The following is a 27,328-nucleotide window of genomic DNA, read 5'->3' as shown; positions in this document are numbered from 1 at the left end:
TTGGGGGACGATGTGCGACGGAGAAGGATGCGGAGTTGTCGGTGGTGGAGAGCGGAACCGGCTTGGTTTACCCATTTCTCAGGCACCCATTCCGCTGGAATTCATTTTCTCCGACCAGCATCGGCTTTTTACCTTTCTGCTTTCCAGCCGTCTTTAATTATTTTTATCTGTCTCCTCCACTTTCCTTGCCGATATGGAACCTGAGACCCTATCTCGGCCTCAGGACGAGATGCTCAACTTCACCCTTTTGAATCCCACCACATCCTCCACTTTGACCCCGCGGCTGGGCAATCTGGCCATCGCAGGCCGAAAGACCATTTCCACGCCGCACTACATCGCCCTGACCTCCCGGGGCGCGGTGCCACATATTGCGCATGATGTGATGCAAAAGCAGACTGCTATCGGCAGTCTGTATTTTGGACTGGAAGATTGTAGGTCTCGCCGTTACTCATCGCAATCCGCAATGAGAAGGCTAACTGTTGATGCCCATGGGGGCTCAGATCAGTCATAGAGAAACAAAACCACAAGAACAAATCCCCTCCAATCTACCAGATTCCTACCGAATCGCACGAATCCGCCTTACGCAAATTTACTTGCTTCCCCGAAGATCAGCTATTAGTCCTAGGACCACGTCGCGTGCCTCCGATCCCGACCCCTCCGATGAACACGAACAACTCGGTGGCTATCATGACGGCCTTCGGATTCCGACAGCTAGAGGCCAACCAGTATGTCGAGGCGGTGCATAAACTACGTCCGGATATTGTCGTTGGTCTGGCGGATTTGGTTGTAGGACAACAGCCTGGGTACAAAAGGCGGGGGAAGATGGTTGATCGGACCCATGGCTTCACGATGCATGCCACTGATCATTTATACGGAAAGGCGGCCCCGGAAGACAATCGTTCCAAGGCCGCTTACTTCGCGCCGGTGCTGCCACTAGATAATACGGAACAGATGATCTACCTGGATGAGCTCGGAAGTGATCTGCGACCACACATCGCAGGCCTCGCATTGTACGAGTCGGGGTCGCTATCCGTCTTGCCCGATGCCCTAGGCGACCTGTCGCGACTGCTTCTCAGCGAGCCGGCTACGCCCCAGGATGTTCTGCGCCAGGTATCCCTCGGTGCAGACCTACTCACTGTGCCTTTCATCGGCGTGACTTCAGATGCCGGCGTAGCGCTGGAGTTTTCATTCCCAGCTCCGTCTGAAGTAAAGGCCTCCGAAGCCCGACCGCTTGGCTTCGACCTGTGGTCATCTGCACACACTTTCGACACTTCGCCGTTGGTCGAAGGATGCCAGTGCTATACCTGCCGGAATCACCATCGCGCCTACATCCACCATCTCCTAACCGCCAAGGAAATGCTGGCGTGGACCCTCCTACAGATCCATAACCACCACACAATGGATCAGTTCTTCCACCAGATTAGAGAAAGCATTCAGCGCGGAACCTTTGAGACCGAAGTCCAAGCCTTCGAGCGATTCTACGTCTCCGAGCTCCCCAAACAGACCGGCCAAGGCCCTAGGTGCGTTTCCACCCACCCCGGATATCTACCAGGTATCCCCTGGTTGTCGAATAAACATCCCCAACCCGATAAGCTAGGTAGGTAGCTAGGTAACTAACAAGCATCCACAGACTTCGCGGCCACCAAATCGACCCATCGAAAGCGAGTCAACCCCGTCGGAATCCTCGCGGATTCGGTCGACTTGACGACGCGCTCGAGAAATTCGCCGAGTCGCAGTCCTCCGTCGCCACGCCCGATACTGATGCCTCGGGCCTTGAAGCTCACGGATTCGCAACGAAGCAACTTTCATGATCACACTTTTTTTTGTGGTTTACTCTTTTGCACTTTTCCCCTTGCTGTCTTTTGCATGGATAGAAATGCATACGGCTATTGCATACATACCTATATATACATAGCTCAGGCGTTGTGGATTGGCTTTTTCAGACAGCATTCTGACCTGTAGTTTCATCTTTATCTTTATCTTTATCGCTATTGCTATCTCTATCTTTTTTATTTTTATTCTCTCATACGAAATACACATTACATATCTTTATTATACTATATAAACAAGGGCATATAATCCATTTTGATCATAAAAACCCGTTTTGACATGCATATGGAACAGACAGCAAAAAGGACCATCAAAAGGACCATCAAAAGGACCATCAAAAAAAGTAGAACGTTAGAAAAGAAAAACAAAGTCGTTAGATTCAAATTATAGCAAGAAAAAAAAAAGCAAGGGTAAAACAAAAAAGAAAAGGAATTGCACGAGCATCAAGTCTATTTGCTATTGATCAAAACCCGCCACATGAACTTCAACTCATCCTCTTCTTCCTGAGAGCCGATCTCGGTGCCAGCGCCGAAGTCCTGGCCGACGACACATACCAACCAGACGTCGTTCTTGGTGTCGTCGAGGAACTTCCCAGCGGCAGAATCGCGCGGGTAGATGCGTCGCCACTCGTCCCAGATGCGGAAGGCTTCGTCGCCCCAGGCGCGGAAGCTGACCTCCTCGATGATGGTCGGGGTGACGATTTCCTTGCCGCGGAAGACACCCCAGGTGACGGCGTTGACGTTGGCCGGGTTCATTTCCAGCGGGTCGGCATCGGAGGTCGGGCCGGGGAGCGAGGTCTCGAAGTCGCCGTGCACGTTGGCGGCGAACCAAGCCAGCTTCTCGTGGCCGTGGCGATTGAGGGCGGGCTTCAGCACTTTGTGGTAGTCGGCGGAGGGGCAGAAGAACTCGACGAAGGGCTTCTGGAACACGAAGCCCTCACCAGGAGGGCCCCAGCCGAAGACGGGGTCGGAGCTGCGGATGCCGTTGACCGCGGGTTGCGAGGCCAGGGTCCACCAGCCCTTCTTGTCAATCAGCTGCAGCAGCTCAGGTCGGATGGTTTCGGTTTCGGCGTTGAGGCCGTTGCCGCCTTCTTCGGCGCCACCTTCGGACCAGGGCACGATGTATAGGTCACCCGACACGTGGCGGCGGAAGAGGGTGCTGATATCCTCGCGAGACGCCGGGTGGCCCCAGATACGGTGTGCGATGGCGGGTTGAACGTGAAGCGAGGGCCCGTAGCCGTCGATCTCACCGAATGCGGGAGAGCGAGCGTCTCCCCATCGACCGTTGGGGAAATCATCCCAGGTCGCCTCACGGCCTAGGGCTCCCAGACCTTCGGAAATCTGTAGGGTGGTGTTGCGATCCGGTGCCATGGCCGGCATACCGGCACTGGTCGCGGGGGCCTCATGTGAGGTAGAGTCCTTGGACGAACCTCCGGGCGTCTGTACCCTGTCGACAATGACACGGTTGTGAGGGAGAGAGTTGATGGACGAGGCCCGTCGGCGGGTGAGAGAACGGATAGGCGCACCGTTCGGCGCCACGTAGGAAGAAGAGTCAAGGGCCGATAGACTACCACCGTCGACCAGGGCATCGGAGTATTCCGAGAACGGAGGGATCAGGTCGCAGCGTTCAAGAATGAACGACACCGTCTTCTCCAAGTTGAGCGTGTAGAAGTGGAATCCGCGGGGTGCCGGGGTGGCTATGTCCCTCATGCCGTCCACGATGTTACTGATGATATCGACACCGATACGCTTGACAGCGTCATCGTCGTGTTTGGCCGCCTCAAGTTTGGAGAGGATATGGGGCGGGATTTTGACATGACTAAGCTTGGTGACTCGAGTCAAGATCTTATAACTATGAATAGGCATCAGGCCTGGCACGATAGGAATGGTCTTGAAAGCCCCAGACTCATGAGATCGCAGCCGGTTCTCGAACTTGGTGTAGGCATCGATGTCATATGTCAACTGAGTCATGATGAAATCGGCCCCCGCCTTCGTCTTCTCGACCAGGTAGGGTAGGTCTCGCTCGGGATCCTGGACATCCTGGAACGAGTCGGCCGGATGGCCCTCTGGGTAGGCAGCAACACCGATGCAGAAGTAGTCGCCATGCTGCTGCCGGATGTACCGTACCAAGTCCACCGCGAACATGAAGTCCTTGTTGCTGTCGTCCTCGCCGTGCATGTTGTATTCCTCACTCCGGGGCGGATCACCTCGCAGCGCCAGGATATTACGGATACCCAGTACCTTGGCCTCCTCCAGCGCATGATCCACCAAGGCTCGACTCATGTTGGTACAGGTCAGGTGTAGACATGTCGTCAATTGCAGCTGGCGCTGGCAAATCTCGGCCAGCTCCAGTGATCTCGTCGCAGTGCTTCCTCCGGCTCCCCAGGTGACGGTGACGAAGAGTGGTCGCAGCGCCTGAGCCATACGCTCCAAACGGGCTTGTAGATTGGCAAAACCCTGTCACGATGCATGTCGGTTAGCGAACTCATGGGCCTCCAAAGAGGAAGTGCGGGGCGAAAAGAGGCAACCCCACCATCTGCGTTTTAGGAGGGAAGAACTCCAGCGAGAAATAATTCGCATCAGGCGGCAAAGCCGCGATCTTATCGGTGATCTTCTCCATGGCGAGACTCGAGCGGTGGAGGCGACGAGAGCGATAGGAGAAGGGAGGTGAGGAAGTGGAAGAGGGAAGAAGAAGAAAGGCAGACGGCGAGAACAGAACTGCCCGAGTGGTGCTGCGGGCGGCCAACGGGAGCCCTCCGATCGTCGCCGTGAGGAGAATGGCTGGACAACTCCGTTCACGCCCTCAACCAGGCTCAGGCGCGTGTTCTGACCGGCTCTGAATTGCTGCGACTCTCTTCTGGGTGGATCATTCCATATCGCAAAGAAATCCCCGGCCAAAGGGAGCATATAAAATTCGCCCGGTGAGGTGCAAACACCGCAAACACCGCCGGCCAAAGAAATTGTGCTGATAGTTTCAATCTTTCTCCCTTCAGACATCTCTCACCATGTTCTCTCTACGACCCTCGCTACGTCCCCTTCGTTTTTCGCCATGGAGGAAGTCCCCTTCGCGACCTTATTCATCGCCCGGTCCAGCTTCGTCATCCCCCAAAGACTCCCGTTCTCGTTTGCGCCGCCTCAATGATCGCCTGCCGTCGTTTCTGCGGACCTACACGACGCCGCTCCTGGGGGCTCCCGGAACGCACATCACCTCCTTTCTTATCTTACACGAGATCACAGCGATCGTCCCCCTCTTTGGTCTGGTGGGGGCCTTTCATTATGGGAATTGGCTACCGGATCTGACGTCGAGTGGTGCATTCGAAGACGGCACGCGGCGCTTTGGCCGGTGGTTGCGCAAGAAAGACTGGGTAGAGGAAGATGCGGAGGTGGACATGGAGTTGCTGGCGAGGGAGCGAAGGGAAGGGTCGGCCGACTACAAAGGCTTGAGCTCTCCACGGGACGGAGAGAAGAAAGGCATGCGTTTAGTGTGGGAGTTCGCGACGGCTTATGCAGTCACGAAGGCTCTGCTGCCGCTGCGAATCGCCGCCAGCGTCTGGGCCACGCCGTGGTTTGCGAGAACCGTTCTGGGTCCCGTCGGGGGGAGAATCCAGACGCTGTTTCGGCGGAAGTAGATCGCGCTGGGGTTGGGACCTAATTCCCCGGAGTTTCTTGTCGGCATGCGGCCTCGCTGTGCAGAGTGACTATATTCCCCTTCTCTTTCACCTCTCACTCCGTCACCTTTATCACGCCCTGAGCAGGCTCAGGTCACACGAAATGTGATAATTGGACCGCCTAGGGGAAGGTACTGGTTATCTAGAGGATTCCTGGTTCTGATTCATTATTAAAGAGTTTCCATAAGTAAATACTTAAAACAAATGTTTAATTATGTCACTGGAGGTCTAGAAACACAGCACTGATCGGTGATGAGCAGGCTGGTAGAAGTCGGCATGCCATATATCTTCTCTTTTAGCTAAGCTAACTATATGACAAACTCATAAGCTCATGCCTAGTCAACCAATCCACGAGCGTGCTCAGATCCACTGGCTTCGGGGTTGAGCTCAATGCCGATGATTAGGAACCATGACACTGATTAGGAATCCTGAGTATTCGAACCTGCGTCCGCGGACAGACAGAAATCGGAAAATTAACAGAAAACTTTGAATATTTAAAATGGATCCGGTAGAGTCTCAAGTAGATCATTTCATGATTGGTTTGGTTCTACGGAGTAGTCGAGTACAAAAAGCAGCAATGTCTTCGATCCTTCTTATTACCGGTGCTACCGGGAAACAAGGTGGCAGTGTGATCAACGCACTTCTTCAACAGGACGCAGGTATCCAGATATTGGCCGTCACTCGCGATGCCAATTCAAACGGAGCCCAGAAACTCAAGCGCAAGTCACCCAAAATTGAACTAGTCGAAGGCAACTTCGACCAGCTTGACGACATCTTTGCGAATGCTAAAAAGTTCACGTCTGAGCCCATCTGGGGTGTTTTTGGCGTTCAGGTATGATATTACAACTTCGCAGAAGAATTTGTTTTCAGTATCCTGATTGTCATGATCCCAGTAATGGGTGGTAACAGCCAGGATGCCGAAGAACGACAAGGCAAAGAACTGGTTGATGCAGCCCTGGAAAACAATGTCAAAGTCTTCATCTATTCATCAGTAGATCGAGGTGGAGAGGCTTCATTTGATAGTCCTACGCCAGTCCCACATTTCATCAGCAAACATAGCATCGAGCATCATCTTATCGAGAAAACTAAAGGCACCGAGATGAAGTGGACAATTCTCCGCCCGGTCGCCTTCCTGGACAATTTCTCTCCTGGTTTCAGCGGAAAGGGGTTTGCGGCCACATGGAAGATCTATGTCAAGGAAAAGCCCTTACAACTGATCTCCGTGGGAGATATTGGCTACTTTGAGGCCCAGGCATTCATGAATCCACACCAGTGGGAAAACAAGACCCTCTCTTTGGCTAGCGATGAACTCACATTCGAGCAAATGGCAAAGATCTTCAAAGAAAAGACTGGTCGAGATGTACCAACTACTTTCAGCTTCATTCCAGCGATTCTAGCGATGATGCTGAAGGATTTCGGGTACATGTTTAAGTGGTTCTACGATACAGAGTATGGAGCTGATATCCCCACCCTGAGGAAGATCCACTCGGGTTTGAAGGACTTTGGAACTTGGCTCGTGACTGAAAGTGGGTTCGTGCAAAAGTAATGGAATCGTTCTTTCCTTTTCTGCTCTGTAGGTGGAGTGTTGTACACCATCTGGACCTTGCCAGCGATGTCGGCCAAGACGACATGATGGTGAAGGACAACGAATCAGGTTGTGCACAGCTTGCCAAATGGATTCTTGTTCAGATGTGGCCTCTTCGGCATCCAGTTGGACGTCTCGTCTCGCCCATTGAGCATCCGTTGAGTGGCCGATGACCTCCCTCTTTTTTTAGCTCTACCCGACGTAGTTTTTGTTGGTGAGATGCAATGTCACCGGACGCTGTTGGGTTCGCAGAGGGTGAGCTCGCCTCAACGATGTAGGGCACTATATATGGCGGGTTGGATGGTGGAATCCCTACGGGATTCCATGTTGGTTCGGGGTGTGATTGTATCAACTCCCAACAAAAAATACATGGCTGTAATGAAGGTGGCACCGTGACTCTGTACATACAGTTTATTTTATTTTTCATAACGTCTTGACTGATATAGTAGTATCATCTACCGCCTCCTACATACACATGATAACGGGACACGGCTCCTGCGAGGGAAGATCGAAAAGAGAAATTTAAGCCTTCTCGTAGATCCAGTCGAACTGGCTCTGCTTGTAGCTCTGGAGCTCCTCCTTCTTGAACCAGAGGGCAATCTCCTTCTGGGCGCTCTCGACGCTGTCGGAGCCGTGGCAGACGTTGCGGCCGACGTCCTATTGAAGAATTAGTACACCTCCATCGATGAGTTCATCGGACAGAACTTACGATGGCGAAGTCACCACGGATGGTGCCGGGAGCGGAGGCGAGGGGGTTGGTGGCACCGAGGATGGTACGGCCGGTCTTGACGACGTCCTTACCCTCCCAGACCATGGCGACGATGGGGCCGCTCAGCATGTCTGCATTGGACGTTAGTGTTTGCCGATCACATTCCCAGTGTTCACACTTACAGGAGACGAGGCCGGGGAAGAAGGGCTTGGAGGAGAGATCAGCGTAGTGCTTCTCGAGGTGCTCCTTGGAGGGAGAGGTGAGCTTCAGGGCAACGAGCTTGAAGCTATATGAATAATTAGTATTCAGAACCATCATGATGCTGGTAGGCATAACTCACCCACGGTTCTCGAAGCGGGAGAGGATGGGGCCAACGAGTCCACGCTAATAATCAGTTAGTTTTTGATCAGAATGCAGACATGTTCGACCGAATGTAAAGCGGGCCGAGTTCAATTGGTCGTACCTGGACACCGTCGGGCTTGATGGCAATGAAGCTGTAGGAGGATCATTGGTTAGCGGGGTCGGTGAAGTGAGGGGCATATTCACGGCGAGAACACAGGAAAAAGAAGAAAAGGGAAGTAAGGAGGAAGAGAGGACCAAAGGAGAAGTGATGGATAGACATGAGATGAAGGTGAACTTACGTCTGCTCGGAAGACATTGTGATGGATGATTGACTGAAGAGATACGGGATCAATTCGAAAGCGATTGAAGAAGAGAGAAGAGAAACTTCGTGTGAGTTGGCGAGAGAAAATATCATATAAATGGATGCCCGCAAAGTGGGGCACCGAGGGGCTGTCGGCGCCTGATACCTGCCTGGACACCTGGCGGCCTCAGGCAAGAGGGTCCCCCACCCCAACGGGCCTAGTGCGGCACTAGGCCGGAACGGGAGCTCTCCACGTTCTCTCCATCAGGCCAGGCTGGACCGATCCTCCATCAGATCAATCATTATCATCATCCATCCCATCTGCAGGACGACCCGACAGCGGCCTGTACTCTAGTGTGCTGTAACCTGTCCCTCCGGATAGATGCAGCTCGCCATTTCTGAGATCCATTGCACTGTCGGAGGCTGACAGTTTTGGCTCTGCATTTTGTGAGCTTAACCATGGCCGGGAGCCGGCCTATGTCCGCCTGGACGATGTTGTTTTCCTGGGTCATCCTGTTAGGGTGTCTCGTCATCCCCGGAGGTGAGAAAAGTCCATCCATCGCCATTTGTCGGTCATACTAAGCTTGGATGCCTTAAATATAGTCTCCGTGAAACACGAGAACTTCAAGAAATGCTCGCAGTCCGGCTTCTGTAAGCGAAACCGAGCGTTAGCCGATGATGCCTCCGCTAAGGGCTCGTCGTGGAGCTCCCCCTACGAACTGGATCCTTCTTCGATTCATTTCCAAGATGGTCAACTACAAGGAACAATTCTGAAATCAATTTCCTCGGACCAGAAGGTCGAACTTCCTCTGGTGGTATCCTTTCTGGAATCGGGTGCCGCTCGTGTCGTGATCGACGAAGAAAAGCGACTGAAGGGCGATATCGAGGTTCGTCACAACAGCAAATCACGAAAGCAACGGTACAATGAGGCAGAGAAATGGGTCTTGGTCGGTGGTCTTGAATTGAGCAAGTCTGCCGCCCTGAACCCCGAAACGGAGGCTGGAATCACCAAGGTCCTGTATGGACCCGAAAATAAGTTCCAGGCCATCATCAGCCATGCTCCCTTCAATGTGGACTTTCAGCGTGACGGTGAAACCCATGTTCAATTCAACCACAAGGGGTACCTGAATCTGGAGCATTGGCGACCGAAAGTGGACGCCCCTGAGGGTGAAGGGGAGGAGAAGGCCGCCGAATCCAAGGAAGACGAGAGTACTTGGTGGGAGGAGACCTTTGGTGGAAACACCGACTCTAAACCTAGAGGCCCGGAGAGTGTCGGTCTAGACATCTCGTTCCCCGGCTACAGTCATGTATTCGGTATCCCGGAACATGCTGACTCGCTCTCTTTGAGAGAGACTCGGTACATATTCCCTGCCCATTATTGCCTATATTTCCAAGCTAATGAATTACAGAGGTGGTTCCGGCAACCATGAGGAGCCTTACCGGATGTACAATTCGGATGTCTTTGAGTATGAACTAAACAGCCCTATGACCCTGTATGGCGCCATTCCTTTCATGCAGGCACACCGAAAGGACTCTACAGTGGGTGTATTCTGGTTGAACGCCGCCGAGACCTGGGTGGACATTGTCAAGTCCAGCTCCTCCGTCAACCCCTTATCTTTAGGCGTCAAATCCAAGACCGATACTCAGAGTCACTGGTTCTCGGAGGCTGGACGAATTGATGTCTTTGTTTTCTTGGGGCCCACGCCGCAGGATCTCACTAAAACATACGGGGAGCTTACCGGCTACACTCAGCTGCCTCAACACTTCGCTATCGCGTACCACCAATGTCGCTGGAATTACATCACTGACGAAGACGTCAAAGAGGTCGACCGCAACTTTGACAAGTACCAAATCCCTTACGACGTCATTTGGCTTGACCTTGAGTACACCGATGACCGGAAATACTTCACATGGGACCCCCTCACCTTCCCCAACCCAATCGGCATGGAAGAGCAACTCGATGACTCTGAGCGTAAGCTCGTGGTCCTGATTGACCCCCATATTAAGAACAAGGACAAGTACACTATTTCGGAAGAGCTGAGGAGCAAGGACTTGGCCACCCGGAACAAGGATGGCGACATCTATGAAGGTTGGTGCTGGCCTGGATCGTCAAACTGGGTTGATTGCTTTAATCCCGAGGCTCTCAAGTGGTGGAAGACCCTCTTCAAGTACGACAAATTCAAGGGCTCAATGGGAAACGTTTTCATCTGGAATGATATGAATGAACCCTCGGTCTTCAACGGGCCTGAAACCACTATGCCAAAGGACAACCTGCACTACGGTGACTGGGAACATCGTGACATCCATAATGTCAACGGTATCACCTTAGTGAATGCAACCTACGATGCCTTGCTAGAGCGCACGAAGGGTGAAGTTCGTCGTCCCTTCATCCTCACCCGGTCTTATTACTCTGGCGCTCAGCGGATGTCCGCCATGTGGACGGGTGACAACCAAGCCACTTGGGAACATCTTGCCATCTCCCTTCCGATGGTTCTGAACAACGGTATTTCCGGCTTTCCGTTTGCCGGTGCCGATGTTGGTGGCTTCTTCCACAATCCGAGCAAGGAGCTTCTCACGCGGTGGTACCAGACTGGTATCTGGTATCCTTTCTTCCGCGCCCACGCGCACATTGATACTCGCAGGCGAGAGCCGTACTTGATTGCCGAACCCGAACGGTCTATTATTGCTCAGGCAATCCGCCTGAGATACAGCCTTCTGCCGGCCTGGTACACTGCCTTCCATGAAGCGTCGGTGAACGGAACGCCTATCGTGAGACCGCAGTACTATGTCCACCCTTCGGACGAGGCTGGGTTTGCCATCGACGACCAGCTCTACTTTGGCGCTACCGGCCTTCTCACCAAACCTGTCGTTTCCGAGGGGACCGACTCGGTGGACATCTACATTGCCGACGACGAGAAATACTACGACTATTACGACTACACTGTTTATCATGGTGCTGAAAAGACTCATAAGGTCCCTGCTCCTCTTGAGACAGTACCGTTGCTCATGCAGGGTGGCCACATCATTCCTCGCAAGGATCGTCCTCGTCGCAGCAGCGGATTGATGAGATGGGACCCATACACCCTTGTTATCACCCTGGACAAGAACGGTGACGCTGAGGGCACCCTCTACGTGGATGACGGAGAGACCTTTGAATATGAACGTGGTGCCTACATCCATCGCCGCTTCCAGTTCCACGACTCCACGCTATCATCCGAGGACCTTGCAACCAAGGGACCCAAGACCGCCGTGTATTTGAAGACCATGGCGGATGTTCGGGTGGAGAGAGTGATCGTCGTTGACCCTCCCAAGCAATGGCAGGAGAAGACCAGCGTGACTGTCATTGAGGAGGGATCCAAGGCCGCATCGACCGCGGCGGTGGAATACCACGCCCAGTCCGCCGGCAAGGCCGCGTATGCCGTGGTGAAGAACCCCAAGGTTGGCATTGGCAGGGCTTGGAAGATCGAATTTTAAGCCACAGTGGTATAGATGACGAGTGCGCGTATAAATATGTTGATTCTATACTAAATTCTAGACGTTGATGACCTGTCGCAAGGGAACAAATAATAATAGAATGTAAGGTACATACTTCTGTAGATAATCTCCGCGGCGGATTTAAGGGCGGCGTGGAGCCGCTGAGTCAGCGCCAGGGACGAGGGAAAAAATTGACGCATTCGTTGGCCGCGCATCGCTTTTAGCTCCTGGTCGGTCTGCTTGGCTCCGGTCCATCGCCCATTCTTATTCTTATTCGTATCCTATTTCTTTGGTTTGCTGGTTCTGTCCCTTTTCTTCGCATGGACTCCTTCTGTTAGGTCCCAACTCTCGAAATCCCCTCCTCAAGATCGCCCCCCTGAGCTCTCCTTTCTCCCAATCAATTTGACCGGGCAGAAGCGCGCCTCGTCCTTGGCGATCTACCAGAGTCGATTCATTGATTCTCTCTGTTCTTTATCTACTCGGTTATCCGAAATTCCCGCCGGGGGAGGGCATCCGCACACGCACGATGTATTTGGTGTCGCTGGCTCTCGAATATGGGGCCCCGGTCTTGTACGTGGGGACTCAGTCTGCCTACTATATTCTGAAAAACGTGTTGGAATGCTGACTGGCGCCGCATCATCTAGTCTGATCACCTCTCCTTTAACCTCGTATGCCGATCAGATTCTCAGCATCCATCGCAGTCGGAGTTCGGCCGGGTTTTCCCTGGACATTCCCTTGATCATGCTGGTCGCGTCGGTCTTGAAGTAAGCCGTTCATCTACGTGACAATCTCGCGCGCGACTCTCGATTGACACTCGTGATATAGGGTATTCTACTGGTTTGGCGACTATTATTCAACGGCTTTGCTGGTGCAGGCGGTCATCATGATCGGCGTCCAGATGGTCATGCTGAAGGTTGCGCTGGACAATCGGCCGTCTGCCGGCGCAAGAGATGGTGTCGAGCACGTGCCTTTCAGCAATGCCGATTCTGGCGCCGGGTTTTCGAGGCCGTACGAATTCTGGCAGTGGAAAAGCGCGAAGCCGTATGTGACTCCTCTCCCAGTTTCCTCGGTGTAACGTCCTTGTGACAGGGTCGCTAACATAAGATGGCCGGTAGATACTGGATGTTCTTGGCCTACTTCATTGCTGGACTCTCATTCATCCAATTGTTTTTGTCCCCCATCGCTCAATCGGAGCTCTACATCAACGCCCTTGGCTATACCGGGTTGGCCGTGGAGGCTACCCTTCCGTTACCGCAGATCATCGCGAACCACCGAACCAACTCGTGCAAGGGATTCCGCGTTTCTGTGCTGGCCGCGTGGATTCTTGGAGACCTGATGAAACTCAGTTACTTCTTCTTCAGCGTGGAGGTGATTCCGTGGGCATTCCGCATCTGCGCGATGTTCCAATGCGTTTGCGACCTGTACCTTGGGCTGCAGTTTTGGATGTATACCAGGCCTTCCTTCGCGACGGCCACGCCCAGCAGCTCAGTAGAGCTTGGAGAAAAGGACCTCCGGATGACCTAAACGTACTAACGGCGTTAATAAACTCGCCGAGGCGCTCGATGCGTCGTAAATACACGAGGCCGTGCGTAGGAACGGCGATAATCTTCAACCAAATGGATAGACTTAATAATGCGACTATTTTTCATATCGATAATGAATATCTTTTCAAGCAGAATCCTCAAAAATCCTCCAATAGATTAGATCCCTGGTAGATGGCAGGCCATGGATGACGCGACGCCGCAGGGGAACCCCGCCGTGACCCCACCAAAGCTTGTCTCTTCGTCGGTTTCCTCCCCCTCACTTTCCTCTTCTCTCTTCTCTCCGCCGGCTTGGGAACAGGTTCTATTTGATAGCATCAATCCTTTCTCTACTTGACGACCATCTTCCCTCAACCCGATATCTCTGTTTGTACATACAGCATCATGGCTTCGTCCTCAGAAACCATCCGCATCGGCTACGTCCCCGGTATGGCCCGACTTGCCTTTATATGCGGCGATGGCGGATAGCATTCTTGAATACCAGCTTGCGAAACATAGTAACTGACGCGTTGAACTACGATGCAGAGCACTACCTCACTCCCCTGCACTTAGCCCTCCGCTCGCCGGCCCTGCAATCGCTGCCCTTCAAGGTGTCCTTGGTTCCGTTCCCATCCGGCACGGGACATATGATCACCTCCCTTCGCGAGAAGGAGATCGACATTGGTATTGGATTGACCGAGGGCTGGGTTGCTGGTCTAGCGGGCAAAGCGCAAGCCCAGAAGGATGCTTCCTCCGGGGGTTACAAAATGGTTGGCCAATGGGTCGATACGCCCTTGCGGTGGGCTATCGTGACGGGTCGCAATCGGGATGACATCCAGACGGTGGCTGACCTGAAGGATAAGCGGGTTGGTATCAGTCGGCCGGGAAGGTGAGACAGAACATGCGAAAACTCGACTGAGTGAATGAACCCACTCATACTAATTAGTTGGGAAATCTAGTGGCTCTCATATCATGTCCTTTGTCTTGGCCCAAAAGCAGGGCTGGCAACCCGACTCGTTGACTGCCGTGCCGCTGGGTCCCTTCGGGGCCTTGCGTAACGGAGTCACCGGCTTGGATGACTCGCGCCCGGATCAGAAGCCCGAGCCCACGGCGGAGTTCTTCATGTGGGAGCAGTTCACCACGAAGCCTTACTTCCACCCCACCGCGGAGAAGCCGGAGCCACCGCTGAAGAAGTTTGACGAGATTTACACCCCATGGCCTTCCTGGATGGTGGTCGCGTCGACGGCCATCTTCCCAGACCCGGAACGCGATTCCAAGCTGCAGCAGCTGTTCAAGCTTTTCGACCAGGGCGTCCAGGACTTCGAGGCCGACACGACGCAAGTAGTTAGGCTGCTTGGGACAGGAGAGCTCGGATGCACGTACAACGAAGAGGATGCGAAGGAATGGCTGAAGGATGTCAAGTTTGTCCAAGGGACCAAGGGTGTGGATCGGAAGATGGTAGAGAGCGTGGTAGATGTGCTGAAAATTGCCGGTGTTATCGATAGCAGCATGACTCACGACGAAGCCATTGAGAGGGTCATTGGAATCCACCGGTGATCGGAGGATTCATGATCGACGAGTGAAGACCGCACAGGAAACAGAAAAAATTGGGACGAGCGATTATCTTTGATCGGAACTGCCTTTTCCAGGGTGCACAGGCGTAGGATGTCAGTGTTCAAGGTTTTTCTAGTGGGCCAAGTCAAGTGCCATGTTCTTGCTATCACCAGGACGACAGTCACATTCCTCGTGGCGGGTCGGAGAACATGCGAACATCAATCGAGCTTCTGTAACCCTTGCAGCATTGGGTCTTCTAGAAATGGACACGCAGCCAGCCTGAACCTGGTGACAAGGATAATCCGACTTATGATCACCTACTAAACAGGCTCGGGGTATTTGCTCCTTACGTGTTCCTGGGCCTTACGCTGCAAGTTACACATGGGCTTCAAACTAGACTCGCATTGCATGAGCAGCAACTTTACTGCCATACTTTAGGCATTGTTCGCTCAAATGTAAGAGGGGCGCCTTAACAAAAAAGAACCAACTTGCTGGCCTTGCTTAGCCCTCTCGAAGATCAGACCTACAGTAAATGTCCCGCAAGAGAGTATATTTAAGGTAATGATGTGTCGCAGCTATCTCAGGCTTGTGGTCGAACAAGGCGGGCAACATTCCAAAGACAAGCGCGGTCTCCCGACAACGACGCCGGAATGTATATCGAAAGTGTGCGAGCCAATCGCATATGGCGAGGAAGGTGTCAGCAACGACGATACTGCCCTGTCTAGGAAAATGACAGCTATAGTCGAATATTGAGAATGGATGATCAGCTACTCGGGGTGACGAGTCTCTCCATCAGATATCATCTGTTTGGTGCCCATAACAATGAAATTTGGGGCTCACGACAAGGTTTAAAAAGCCTCATCATACTGGCCTTGGATTAGATTTTGATCTTCGACAAACGAATTCGACAATCTCGACAATCTCAGGGCCCTAGTCACTCTTTCTCTTGTCCACTTTATTTTCTCGTCAAAGTCATTCCTTTGTGATCCGATCCAGACCTCTCTTTACTACAACCTAATCGGTGTCAGCCAACATCATGTCTTTCCTTAAAAACATACTCGCCCTGTCAATGGGTGTGGCTTCTCTGGGAGGAGCCTATGCCAAACTAGATCTTTCTTCTTCTTCGAACGTCGTGGTTTACTGGGGTGGGTTTCTGCTCTTCCTAGAGTTACATATCACTCTATCTAACCTCATGGATCTGTATCACAGGTCAAAACTCGTTTGGTCAAACTGGAGATCTTGCGCAGCAGAGGCTCGGTTATTACTGCGATGGTTAGTGTCGCCATCACTGAATAATAGTTCCTCATTGCTAACCATCATTTAGATTCAAACATTGATGTAAGCCTGGCTTCCAGGCAATTGTACTCGATGATTTGCTCACACTCAAGCACAGGTTATTGTACTTGCCTTCTTGACGACGATCAATGGCCAGGGCGGGGCCCCGGAAGTGGACTTTGCAAACGCTGGCGATAAATGCACTATTATCGAAGGCACTAATCTTAAGAAATGCCCTGAGATTGGGTACGCATCTTCCTTTTCCATCTTAGCAACAGACAATACGGAGGACATGGCTGATTCTCTGCAGAGAGGACATCACCACATGTCAGAAAAAAGGAAAAAGCATCATCTTGTCGATTGGTGGTGCTACTTACAGTGAAGGTGGCTTTCAATCTGAGGCTGCCGCCAGAGATGGAGCCGATCTAGTCTGGAAGACGTTCGGACCGGCGTCTGACACAGCTCATGTCAACACCACCGTTCACCACAAGAACAGCACCCACAGCCCCATCCACAACAGCATTGTCCGTCGTCAGAACCAAGTCCGACGACCTTTCGGAGATGCCGTGGTGGATGGATTTGACTTCGACTTTGAGGCTCACGTCGAAAACATGGCTCCGTTCGCGAACCGGCTTCGCGAATTGTCGGATGCCGACACGTCCAAGCAATACTTTTTAACCGCTGCGCCGCAATGCCCCTACCCCGACGCAGCAGACAAGGACATCCTGAACGGCCCAGTGTCCATCGATGCCGTCTTCGTTCAATTCTACAACAACTTCTGCGGAGTCGGGTCTTTTGTCGAGGGCCAGGACACGCAAAACTCTTTCAACCTCGAGACCTGGGACAACTGGGCCAAGAACGACTCCCAGAACAAGAAGGCCAAGGTTATTGTCGGCGTTCCGGCCAACACTGGAGCGGCTGGCTCCGGATACATCCCCGTCACGAAGCTGAAGTCCGTGGTCGAATACAGCAAGACCTTTTCCAGCTTTGGAGGCGTCATGATGTGGGATGTCAGCCAGGCTTATGGAAACGACGGCTTTCTTCAGGGAACTCGCCAGGCTCTGGGAAGCAGCCAGTCTCGCATCTCGTCCCGTCCTTACCGCTACCACCCAATCCGCTGGTAGAGTAGATGACCCACGACTCCATTTTGTCTCAGCTCAGATGCGCTTCGTGCCAGGGTGGGGATTTCTATGGGGCAGTTCATTGTTTATATTCAGTTCTCGGGGACATGCCCGACACCAAGCAAGGGGAAGCGCTGTGTATATATAGTCTGATATCATTCTACTTAATATCTAACATCTAATAACTAATCATTGACGCCTAATCTTTAATTTATTCTTATATTAATCGCGCGAATTTGAGTTGTTTTGAGTCTCTTGTGTTGTCGATCCCAATGGAAGGATGAAGTTAGGGTTTGCCGGCACGTGCCTCGACGCCATCGCCATCGTGTCACGCTATGGCCTCATCAATCATCCTTCTTCCTTCTCATTTTCTTCAGCTCACCTGCATCCAGATCATTCCCCTCTTCTCCTTGCACCAGACTCGATCTCCCGACCAATCAGCCCCACCCTTGTCTGCTCTGCAATCAAGGCATCGACTCGAGCGACCAGCTCGGGATCTGCACGCGGCATGAACTATTGGCTCGCAGCCCTGCCGATCACCTTGAGGTGGCATCGCGATTTCGGCCTGCAGGAGGGCAAACACTTCGGACTGCATTCTTAGTAGACATGCATTCACTCCACCTCACGGCTCGCGTCGATTCCAGCGCATCCAGCCAGCCACCAGGGTGGGCTTGCCTTCTTGGCTGCATCCATGGTGCATCCATGCCACGATGATCATGCTCAGCTCCTCCTCCAAATTTCGATCATAAAAGGACTGGCTCTGGCTCCCGAGACCTGGCTGTCACTCCTCTCCAGGCCCGGTGATCTCCCAGCTGGTAGTACTAAGTAGTCAAGTCGTTGTTGTCCAGGTCGGTCGGCAAGCCATTCAATTCTCCTTCGCCGTCGTCAAGCTTGCACCATGGCTCCCAAATCCCTTCTCTACTCGCTTTTCTCTTCCCTGACCGTCGCTTTGGCGGCCTCTCTGCCCCAAACCGACTATGAGGTTATGGTCATTGGCGGAGGCCCGGCCGGTCTCAGCGCTCTGAGCGGTCTCTCGCGAGTCCAGCGCAAGACGGTACTTTTCGATTCGGGCGAATACCGTAATGCTCCGACTCGGAACATGCACGATGTGATCGGGAACGACGGTACGAACACACTCTCCTACAATTCTTCCTACATCTCCCCCTCTTCCCCACATAACTCACAAACCCTAGGCACCGTCCCCAGCGAATTCCGCGGTCTTGCCCGCGAGCAAATCTCCAAATACACCACGGCCTCGTTCGTCGACAAGAAAATCACCTCCATCACCCCGGTCACCGACCCCGCCGCCAACACCTCCTACTTCAACGCCACCGACGCTGACGGCGCCGTGTACTCCGCCCGCAAACTCATCCTCGGCACCGGCCTCGTCGACGTCCTCCCCGACACCCCCGGCCTCCAAGAAGCCTGGGGCAAGGGCGTGTACTGGTGTCCGTGGTGCGACGGCTACGAGCACCGCGACCAGCCCTTCGGCATCCTCGGCGAACTCCCGGACGTGGTCGGCAGCGTCCTCGAAGTCTACACCCTGAACACCGACATCATCGCGTTCCTGAACGGCACGCACACCCCCGCCGCCGAGGCCGCCCTTGCAGCCAAATACCCGAACTGGAAACAGCAGCTCGAGACCTACAACGTGCGTCTCGAAAACGCCTCCATCGCGTCCTTCGAGCGCATCCAAAATGGTGCCGAGCACACGGACGACAAGGGCCATCAATTCGATATCTTCCGCTTGCATTTCACCAATGGCTCCACTGTTGACCGGAACGCGTTCATCACGAACTACCCGTCCGTCCAGCGCTCTTCGATCCCCACCTCTCTCGGCCTCGCTATGAAAGACGGCAAGATCGATACTAGCATTAACCCCGGAATGCGAACCAGCTTGCCCGGCGTCTTTGCCATCGGGGACTGCAACAGTGATGGGAGCACGAATGTCCCGCATGCGATGTTTAGTGGGAAACGCGCGGCGGTGTTCTTGCATGGTACGCTTCCCATCCCCCTCTGTCTATCCTCTCATCCCTCCTTTCTTCTCTCTCTATCCGTCCGCTACAGGATTAAGGAAGCTAACAAATCGTAGTCGAACTAGCCAAGGAAGAATCCGCAGCGGCTATCGAGAAACGAACCCTGCCATCCAAGCGTGCCATGCTCAAGGCCGCCGAGCGCAGCATGGGCAATGAGCTAGAGGAGTTGTGGAAACGCGCTCGGGGACTGTAAAGGGACTGACTGTGGATGGTCAATGGGATGGATTGTGCATTATGGGGAATGAGGATGGATGAACATACTACGTAATTACTTATGAATAGTAACTGAGTTAATACTTAAATTTGACTACATGTAATGTGGCTTTTGACAATGAGTAGTAATTAAGTTTAGTATATAAGGGATGTGCTCGAGTGCCTCATTTTATATAACGCGAGTTACCGATATTTACTCTACGATTAATTGGGTTAAAGTAATATAGTTATATATCCACAATTAACGTATCAAAAAAAAAAAAAAAAAAAAAAAAAAACTATTAGGTGTTAAATAAAATATATCAAAAAATCCAAATCCTCCACGACCTTCCAAAGAGTATCATAATAAACAGACCAAAACAAGGTTTATCGAAATTTTGTCTTTTTCTTGTTCAATGCCACGTTCGAATTCTCGATGATACTATGTATACCCACCAGTTCCGTCTGTACTTCGTCACCCAATAAATCAATCGACTTCTTCCTCCTCCTTGCTGGTAGCCAAAAAGAAGCGACCCGGTGGCTCGCCGGGCTTCTCATATTCGACCGTCAGACGGGAAAGATGACCCAGTAGGTTCTCGAACTTGAGCGCGTTCTTGTCTCGCTTCTCGCGGCCGAGATCATCCAGCCACTTGAACTTGTTCAGCATGAAGTATACCAGAGCAATGACGATCTCTACGCCCAGGGAGTAACCCCACACGCGAACCACCGTGACGATATCGGTCCAACCGTTCGTGGTCTCGACGAACTTGTCCGCCGGGTTGGTGGGCATGTTTTGGTTACTAAACCAACCAAACAAGCAGAAGATAGTCGCAAGGATGTCCACGCCTAAAATGGCCGTCACCAGGTGGATAGATGGCCAGGTGTCGGCACCGCGCGTGACGAAGATGAGCCAATTCTCGGTGAGAGCCACCTCGAGGAACAGAACCTCTTGGATCGATCCCCAGTTCTGGATAATACCACCTGAGGGAAGGAACATGCTGCCACGAACCACCCACGTTCCCAACGCGAGCAAAACACCAAGAAGCACCGAAATAAACCAAATCTTCGGAAGTTGCCATTGGACCGGTCGTAGTTCAAAAGAGGCATTGTCATAAGCCACCGCAACAGTTGCCAAGTCGGCGAAAAGGGCAAGGAAAACGATCAGCTCAACCCGAATGCTTTCGTTAATAATGATCATAGAGGTGACCAAATAGATTTCCAGATGCAAGCAAAGAGCAATTCGGTACTGAATGTATGCTTTCATGCGATGAAAAATTTGGCGCGCGACCTTAATCGAGTCGATGATAGTCGAAAGTCCCGGCTCCAAGAAAACAATGTCCGAGGCTGATTGCGCTGCCTCTGAAGCACCCTCAACGGCAATACCACAATCCGCCTTTTTCAATGAGGGCGCATCGTTCACGCCGTCGCCGGTCATAGCTGTCAAATGACCTCGCTCTTGAAGCATTTGCACCACTTGATATTTATGTTCCGGAAAAACCTCTGCGAAACCATCCGCTTTTTCAACCAAGTCACCCGCCATGGCTCCACTCAGGCCGCCGTGAATCAGCTTGTCGGAGTTGTACACTTTCGTTCCGAGAGCCAGCATTTTGCAGGTTTCCTTAGCAATAGCCAGGGCGTCTCCGGTAAGCATTTTCACACTTATACCCAGGTTCTGTGCTTCATGGATTGTTTGCGCCGTATCCTCTCGCGGGGGGTCAAACATCGGAAGGATGCCAAGCAAGGTCCAATCTTCTCCCTCCTTTTGCACTGCAACTCCCAAAGACCGGAATCCGCGATGCGCGAACTCCTGTGTCTTTGCTTTGTAGTGGTCCGCCGTCTCTTTCGAGCAGTTAGACAGCTGCAGCACTGCCTTTGGAGCACCCTTCGTGCAAGTGTACCTAATTCCATCGCAGGTAGCAACAGTCACAATTCGCTTGGACACCGGGTCAAACGGTTGAAATTTCTCAGTTTCCCAACCCCGGCGGAGAATCTCTCTTGCTTTGGGATACTGCCTTAGCGAAAGGATGGTCACTTTATCAATCGGATCCAGCGAGTCAATGTTATGCGAGGACGCAAGAACAGCAACGGCAAACATCCAGTCAAGGTCAACCCCCTCGGCGACATAAGGGTTTCGAATACTAAGTTTGTTGGCCGTCAGTGTGCCGGTTTTGTCGGAACACAAGATGTCCACACCCTGTTTGTATTGGTCATTAGCTCCCATTCTAAGAAGTCGATGATGAGTGTGGGTTAAACATACCGCCAGCGATTCGATGGCTGTGAGTTTCTGCACGATCGCCTTTTTCTTTGCGAGGTATGCGGCTCCAACGGCCATAGTTGTGGTGGTCACCACAGGAAGACCGACGGGAACACCAACAATCAACAAAGCAAGGGTATAGTGGAGAAGAGTCTGCTGGCGAGGAGAAGCAATTGGCAGATGACGAAAGAAACCACCGATCCAGGCAGCTAAAATCCATGCCATAACCAGAATCAAAAGAGAAGTTCCTATGTTGTCCATCACGAGTTCGAAATGACCAGCACCTTGGGCCCCTTGAACCATGCTTGCCGTCTTACCAACAAATGAGTTTTTCGCGCTGGCCTGTACAATGGCGTAGGCTTTACCTCGTTTACAACCAGTCGTGTAGAAGATCATTTCGCCCATGAAGCGATCGACCGCCAAGGACTCTCCGGTGATAGCAGAGTGATCGCAAGCTAAGATAGGATAGCCTCGCTTTCTTGTCTTTTGTTGTTGCTTTTCGGCATCCTCTTCCTTCTTCTCCTCGCCACCCTCTTCATCCCCGCCTCCATCCATGTCTGACTCTGACGAGCTACTGAGATCACCTTGGTCCTGGAGATTTTTGAAATCCTCGAATCCGCTAGGGTCTTTGAAATCACAGACAACACGAGAATCAGCGGGCACCACTTGACCCTCTCCAATTATAATCTGCCGTTTGTATTAGTGACCAAATGCCTGCCAGTCGAGTTCTAGGGAAAGGCGTTGGGGAGTTGGAGGGCAATCTTGGCTTGTATCCACGTACCACATCACCAGGGACAAGCTCGCGAGCCAGAATCTCTTGTTCCTGGCCGTCGCGGATCACGGTTGCTCTCATTGCAATATCGCCTTTGAGACTAGCAACAACATCTGCTGCCTGTTTTTCCTGGTACCAGCCAACAGCAGCGTTGAGACACAGAATACCGATGATGACACCAAAATCAACCCAGTCCTCCAACCCGGCAGCAAGGAGAACCGCTAGCTCCATCACTATGGTCAAGGTTAGAATATTGCACACGCCAAACTGACCTATTTGGACAAGCACAGGCCGGACGTACCATAAAGAATGGGGCCCCGGAAGTAGGACAAGACCTTCGCGATGGGATTCTCTTTCTCCGACACCAGTTCGTTCCATCCCGACCGACGACGCCTGACAGGGACTTCGCCATCGGGGAGACCTTGACGGATATCGGTGAGCAGCCATTCAGGCGGCAGTTGCTGGGCGTCCTGGTCGACGCGCTTGACATGCACCCTGCGCTTTTTCCAAGGTGCATACCAGACTCGCTTCACCTCCTCTTCACTTTGGCCTGAGCCTGCCTGCCCTTCGCGATAAGTGGAAACATACTTCACTAGCTTCCCGTACTCATCAAGGTTGGCGTAGTCCTCTTTATAGGAAACACGAGAAACGCGCCTTGATGAGCGCCCCTCAGAGACAGAAACGCGACTCTGCTGAGCCCGCTCGGGGTCGCCAGACGCATCGCCGGCAGCGCCTCCATCACCACCTTGCTGAGCCATATTATCCTCGATAGCTTGCTTCGGGCAGCAGGAATTTTGGACGTACTGGGCCCTGTGCTCTTCAGAGCCTTTCAGTTACGGCTCTCAACGAGCTAGGGTACAAAAGTGAATGAATCGAAGTGAAAAAGAAGGAAAAGAAAGAAAGTGCACAAGCAAAACGACGGGACACCCTGCACGAAGAAGCGCTTCTCTCCCCGTCAGACTTTACAGAACTTGCAACAAAGAAGACGGAAGGCTTTTCGATTCGAGAGGCGCAGAGACTACACCCATCCTCCAAGGATTATCCGGGGTCTGTACTACGCAAAGACTATCATGCTGACGTATTCGAGTCCAGTAAGGTTCCAAATGGCTACCCGGTGATAGACACCAATGTAGTAGTAGCGCCCACGAAAAGAAGGCGCTGAGGCCCGGTAGAATGCCTTGGGGTCCCGACCAAGGAAATTGCACATTGCATTCGACTAAGCTGCGACTCTTGACGTATGAGACGGCGGTCAACTACCCGAGAGAACCGTTCTTTCGCCCTATGACGAGGGTCGGTGCGGAAGAGGTCAGGGAAAGACGGTGTGTACCTCAATTAATCCTGGCGTATTACATGTCGATCCTAGAAGATACGAGCAAATTGACTCTGGCGCGATGATCATTTCCAGGGTTCAAGCAGAGAGTGTCAACCCTCAAGTTCGGTGAGAACCACGGAAGGTTCGGAGAGAAACCCCATGATAGAGGGAAGCTTGACGGGTGGGCCGACCCAGTAGTGGAGACCTGGAGAGACCTGCGGAAGCTTGTCTTCGGTTTTCATGCTCCCCTGGTATATTTTCCGGCATATTGTCGCGAAATTGGGAGGTAGAGTGCAAGGACTCGTAGATCATTGATCAATGCGGGAGGAGAATATTCTCCGGTGAGAGATGGGAAGAGAAAGAGGGAAGGATCGAAGAAGAAGAAGAAACAGGAGCAAAAGGGGAGAGGAACGTGATGTCCAAATCGGGACTAGCGGCTTCGGCCTGCATAACTAATCTGGCTGAGTCATCAGAAATTCCATTTTGGGATAAAGCCCTCATGTAACGTCGCCGGCGTCTCGACGTAATCCGTGGCCATCCGTGAACAATAATGGTGAGATATAGACCATGGGCGTCTTACTGTCTGTCCGGACGTCGGGCTTCTTCCCCCCGCTATCCTAGTCAAATCTCCCCACTCGCCCTGGGGAGAGCAATCTTAACGCAGTCCCACTTCGTATCTAAAGACGTATTAACATGCGATATAAACCCTTACCTAATCATTCACTATCCTATCCTCTTTTCTATCCCAGTAGAAATGTTCTGAGGAAAGAAAAGAGAAACAGCTCTCTCAATGTGATACCTCTCCTCCAGGGCCCGATTATGGCAATGCCGTCATGACTATATAAACTTCAAGGAATGCAACTCCGGAGCTGCGGTGGAACCATACTTCTTTGTCCGCTATAACCCGAGAAATACGACTTCTCTTGGACAGTTGTTTATGCCCATATTTAAGGTTTACTTGGGGGAAAGAATGGTAAGTCTGTTAAAATACCATGTAAATCTCCTTTTTTATTATGCCTTGGTAAATCATGTCATATCGTATATGCATAACACGGAAACTCTTTCATCGACACATCTATTTACCGGTCTTTCCGGTGGGGATGTTAAACAGTATGGCCGGCTTTCCGGGCGAGTAGGGCCGGTCGACACGGAAGTAACCCTTGCGCTCGAACTGAATGATATCGCCCTCCTTGAGGTCGGCGACGTTGCCATCAGCCACGGCCTCCTCGCGGGACTCGGCGTGGTAGTTCACGACGTCCTCAAGGGCATCGTTCTCCTCGATGACGTCCTTCTTGAGAAGATAGTCGAAGTCCACGAGCTCCACAGGGATCAGCTCCTGGCCCTCCGAGGACAACCAGGTGACCTTCTTCTCGGTCTTCTTGAAGTCACCCTCCAGGTGAAGTTCCAGTCCCAGCTCCTTGACCGCACCGGATGCGTCGGTCTCGATCTTACGGACGATGGCGTTACCCCAGTTCATGAGGGTGATTTCCTCGTCCTGCTTGAAGCTCTTAGCATCCTCCTGGTCGAACACAAGACTGCCACTGTAGGCAACCTTCTTGGTACCGACAGCAGGGTTCTTGTTGTGCTTGGGCTTGTCCTCAGTGTAGGCGGCGGGAGCTCCGGTGACGGTCGCCTTGACGATGTCCTTCTTGAGGACGGCGGTGTGGCGCGGGGCAACGGGATCAATGTGCTTCTTGTTGGTGGCCCAGAAGACAGTCCAGTCGAGGTTGACGATGTTCTTACTGGGTCCCTGTCTGAGAATGAATTCTCTCAGGGCAGGAATGGTCATTCCACGCCGGCGAATACCGCGGATGGTGGGGAACAACGGCGAATCCCAGCCGGACACAGCGCCCTGGTCAACCAGCTTGGTGAGTTTTCTCTTAGAGAGAAGAGTGCGAACCAAGTTCATGCGAGCAAAGTCCCAGACTTGAACGTTGCGAAGCTTGAGAGTATCGAGAAACCACTGGTACTGAGGGTTCCGGTCACGGTACTCGATGGTTCGAAGGGCATGGGTCACACCCTCGATAGAGTCCACGATCGGACAGCAGAAATCGTAGGTCGGGTAAATCTTCCACTCATCGCCGGTGCGGATGTGCGGCGACGGGTTGCAGCGGTAGATGACGGGATCACGCATGGCCTTGTTCGGGTTGTCGACGGACATCTTAGCACGGATGCACCATTTCAGACCATCGGGCGTACCCTGCTTCATTTCCTCGAAATGAGCAAGGTTCTCCTCCACAGAAGCATCGCGGCGCTTGCTAGGCTCGCCGTTCATTCTCTGGGTAGCCATAGTCTCCTTGTCGGTGTCATCGGCATAGGCGTTTCCTTCCTTGATGATCCGAAGGGCGTAGTCGTACAGCTCATGGAAGTAGTCGCTGGTGTGGCTCATTCTGTCGGGTTTAATGCCCATGAGAGCCAGATCCTCCACAATAGCGTTGGAGAACTCGAGCTTCTCGTTGGAAGGGTTCGTGTCATCGAATCGAACCAGCAGGGTACCGGCGTACTTCTCGTGGGCAAAGTAATCGTTGAGAAGCGCGGCCTTGGCGTGTCCAATGTGGAGGTATCCGGAGGGCTCAGGAGGGAAACGGGTCACAACGCCTTTATCGGTGTTGAGAAGGGCAATGTCGTAGCTGGCACCGGTCTCCTTGGCCTTGGATACCTTCTTCTCCTTGGCGGCGGCAGTCAGGCTTTCAAGGGCGGCGGAGACCCAGGGGCAAAGAGATTCCAAGAAAGTAAACCAACGAGTCAGGTTGGCGAGAGTTCCCTTCCTAATTGCACCAATGGCAACGCGGTTTCCACGGAGAGCACCCCAGAGGGCAATGTCGGCGGTCGAAAGCGAGTAGCCGACCACGAAGGACCGCAAGATGAGGTGGTTGTTCAGGCGCTGAAGCAGCGGGTCGATGGCCTTGAAGTCAAGGGTAGTGTAGGATTCGAGTTGCGAAAGCCATTCGTTCTCCTAGAGGCGAAAGATGTTAGCTCTAGACTTTTCCTTTTTGCTTCTCCCAGTGCAGGCAGGATCGGTCGTTCTTACCAGCTTCTCATCCTTAGCATTGAGGAAAGGGAAGTTCTTCCGCAATTCCTGGATGGAATTCTCAGTGCCATAAGCGGACGAGCCACTGACTCCAGTGAACTGCACCACAGCCCTGTCACCCTGCTCCAGGACAGCGGCGTCCTGGTAAGAGATCGAGATCACCGGAGTGGGGCGGGCCTCGTTGATGGAAGTTGCGACCAGAAGAACCGGAAGCAAAGCGGCCTGGTTGGCCTTAGCTGCCAGAGTCAAGGTCATGTCCGACATGATAGCAACGGCTTCTGAGAGTCGGAATTGAAAGCCTCAAAAGCGTGGATGGTGGGGGAGGAGGAAATGGCGGCGAGAGGGGCATCCGT

At 52.6% G+C, this 27,328-nt stretch overlaps 11 protein-coding genes across 11 annotated transcripts; 8 read left to right on the top strand and 3 right to left on the bottom strand.

Annotated features, from left to right (window-relative positions):
- Nucleotides 1-193: 193 nt before the first annotated feature.
- On the top strand, nucleotides 194-1,811 carry KD926_000907 (tRNA-ribosyltransferase family protein; the record flags this gene model as incomplete). Its single annotated transcript, XM_053104736.1, has 3 exons — nucleotides 194-431; nucleotides 506-1,520; nucleotides 1,631-1,811. The coding sequence occupies 3 exons, from the start codon at nucleotides 194-196 to the stop codon at nucleotides 1,809-1,811; spliced, it is 1,434 nt and encodes a 477-aa protein (XP_052952021.1).
- Nucleotides 1,812-2,279: 468 nt separating this feature from the next.
- Nucleotides 2,280-4,449, bottom strand: KD926_000906 (methylenetetrahydrofolate reductase (NAD(P)H) MET12; the record flags this gene model as incomplete). Its single annotated transcript, XM_053104735.1, has 2 exons — nucleotides 2,280-4,286; nucleotides 4,363-4,449. 2 exons carry the CDS (start codon nucleotides 4,447-4,449, stop codon nucleotides 2,280-2,282), a joined length of 2,094 nt encoding a protein of 697 aa, XP_052952020.1.
- Nucleotides 4,450-4,834: 385 nt separating this feature from the next.
- Nucleotides 4,835-5,458, top strand: KD926_000905 (uncharacterized protein; the record flags this gene model as incomplete). Its single annotated transcript, XM_053104734.1, has 1 exon — nucleotides 4,835-5,458. The coding sequence occupies one exon, from the start codon at nucleotides 4,835-4,837 to the stop codon at nucleotides 5,456-5,458; it is 624 nt and encodes a 207-aa protein (XP_052952019.1).
- Nucleotides 5,459-6,074: 616 nt separating this feature from the next.
- KD926_000904 (uncharacterized protein) lies at nucleotides 6,075-7,255 on the top strand (the record flags this gene model as incomplete). The annotated part of the gene is made up of 3 exons (XM_053104733.1): nucleotides 6,075-6,329; nucleotides 6,411-7,027; nucleotides 7,075-7,255. The coding sequence occupies 3 exons, from the start codon at nucleotides 6,075-6,077 to the stop codon at nucleotides 7,253-7,255; spliced, it is 1,053 nt and encodes a 350-aa protein (XP_052952018.1).
- Nucleotides 7,256-7,604: 349 nt separating this feature from the next.
- On the bottom strand, nucleotides 7,605-8,449 carry KD926_000903 (nucleoside-diphosphate kinase; the record flags this gene model as incomplete). Its single annotated transcript, XM_053104732.1, has 6 exons — nucleotides 7,605-7,739; nucleotides 7,792-7,922; nucleotides 7,974-8,077; nucleotides 8,132-8,175; nucleotides 8,255-8,285; nucleotides 8,433-8,449. The coding sequence occupies 6 exons, from the start codon at nucleotides 8,447-8,449 to the stop codon at nucleotides 7,605-7,607; spliced, it is 462 nt and encodes a 153-aa protein (XP_052952017.1).
- Nucleotides 8,450-8,893: 444 nt separating this feature from the next.
- On the top strand, nucleotides 8,894-11,908 carry KD926_000902 (glucan 1,3-alpha-glucosidase ROT2; the record flags this gene model as incomplete). The annotated part of the gene is made up of 3 exons (XM_053104730.1): nucleotides 8,894-8,975; nucleotides 9,038-9,791; nucleotides 9,844-11,908. The coding sequence occupies 3 exons, from the start codon at nucleotides 8,894-8,896 to the stop codon at nucleotides 11,906-11,908; spliced, it is 2,901 nt and encodes a 966-aa protein (XP_052952016.1).
- Nucleotides 11,909-12,434: 526 nt separating this feature from the next.
- On the top strand, nucleotides 12,435-13,432 carry KD926_000901 (PQ-loop repeat-containing protein; the record flags this gene model as incomplete). The annotated part of the gene is made up of 4 exons (XM_053104729.1): nucleotides 12,435-12,478; nucleotides 12,553-12,672; nucleotides 12,734-12,949; nucleotides 13,024-13,432. The coding sequence occupies 4 exons, from the start codon at nucleotides 12,435-12,437 to the stop codon at nucleotides 13,430-13,432; spliced, it is 789 nt and encodes a 262-aa protein (XP_052952015.1).
- A 401-nt stretch (nucleotides 13,433-13,833) lies between these two features.
- Nucleotides 13,834-14,985, top strand: KD926_000900 (uncharacterized protein; the record flags this gene model as incomplete). The annotated part of the gene is made up of 3 exons (XM_053104728.1): nucleotides 13,834-13,876; nucleotides 13,948-14,317; nucleotides 14,388-14,985. The coding sequence occupies 3 exons, from the start codon at nucleotides 13,834-13,836 to the stop codon at nucleotides 14,983-14,985; spliced, it is 1,011 nt and encodes a 336-aa protein (XP_052952014.1).
- A 1,066-nt stretch (nucleotides 14,986-16,051) lies between these two features.
- On the top strand, nucleotides 16,052-17,381 carry KD926_000899 (glycoside hydrolase family 18 protein; the record flags this gene model as incomplete). Its single annotated transcript, XM_053104727.1, has 5 exons — nucleotides 16,052-16,127; nucleotides 16,192-16,254; nucleotides 16,307-16,320; nucleotides 16,376-16,503; nucleotides 16,568-17,381. The coding sequence occupies 5 exons, from the start codon at nucleotides 16,052-16,054 to the stop codon at nucleotides 17,379-17,381; spliced, it is 1,095 nt and encodes a 364-aa protein (XP_052952013.1).
- Nucleotides 17,382-18,276: 895 nt separating this feature from the next.
- On the top strand, nucleotides 18,277-19,607 carry KD926_000898 (NAD(P)/FAD-dependent oxidoreductase; the record flags this gene model as incomplete). The annotated part of the gene is made up of 2 exons (XM_053104726.1): nucleotides 18,277-19,375; nucleotides 19,471-19,607. The coding sequence occupies 2 exons, from the start codon at nucleotides 18,277-18,279 to the stop codon at nucleotides 19,605-19,607; spliced, it is 1,236 nt and encodes a 411-aa protein (XP_052952012.1).
- Nucleotides 19,608-20,093: 486 nt separating this feature from the next.
- Nucleotides 20,094-27,239, bottom strand: KD926_000897 (putative plasma membrane H(+)ATPase; the record flags this gene model as incomplete). Its single annotated transcript, XM_053104725.1, has 8 exons — nucleotides 20,094-21,800; nucleotides 21,864-22,547; nucleotides 22,642-22,865; nucleotides 22,934-23,442; nucleotides 24,101-24,192; nucleotides 24,335-24,396; nucleotides 25,028-26,900; nucleotides 26,976-27,239. 8 exons carry the CDS (start codon nucleotides 27,237-27,239, stop codon nucleotides 20,094-20,096), a joined length of 5,415 nt encoding a protein of 1,804 aa, XP_052952011.1.
- Between the last annotated feature and the right edge of the window lie 89 nt (nucleotides 27,240-27,328).

Source organism: Aspergillus affinis (genome assembly GCF_023601865.1).
Source record: "Aspergillus affinis strain CMG 70 chromosome Unknown NODE_119_length_109024_cov_85_548670, whole genome shotgun sequence".
In the NCBI taxonomy this organism is placed as follows: domain Eukaryota; kingdom Fungi; phylum Ascomycota; class Eurotiomycetes; order Eurotiales; family Aspergillaceae; genus Aspergillus; species Aspergillus affinis.
Note: the sequence above shows the minus strand (reverse complement) of the source record. Positions and strands in the feature narration are given on the sequence as shown.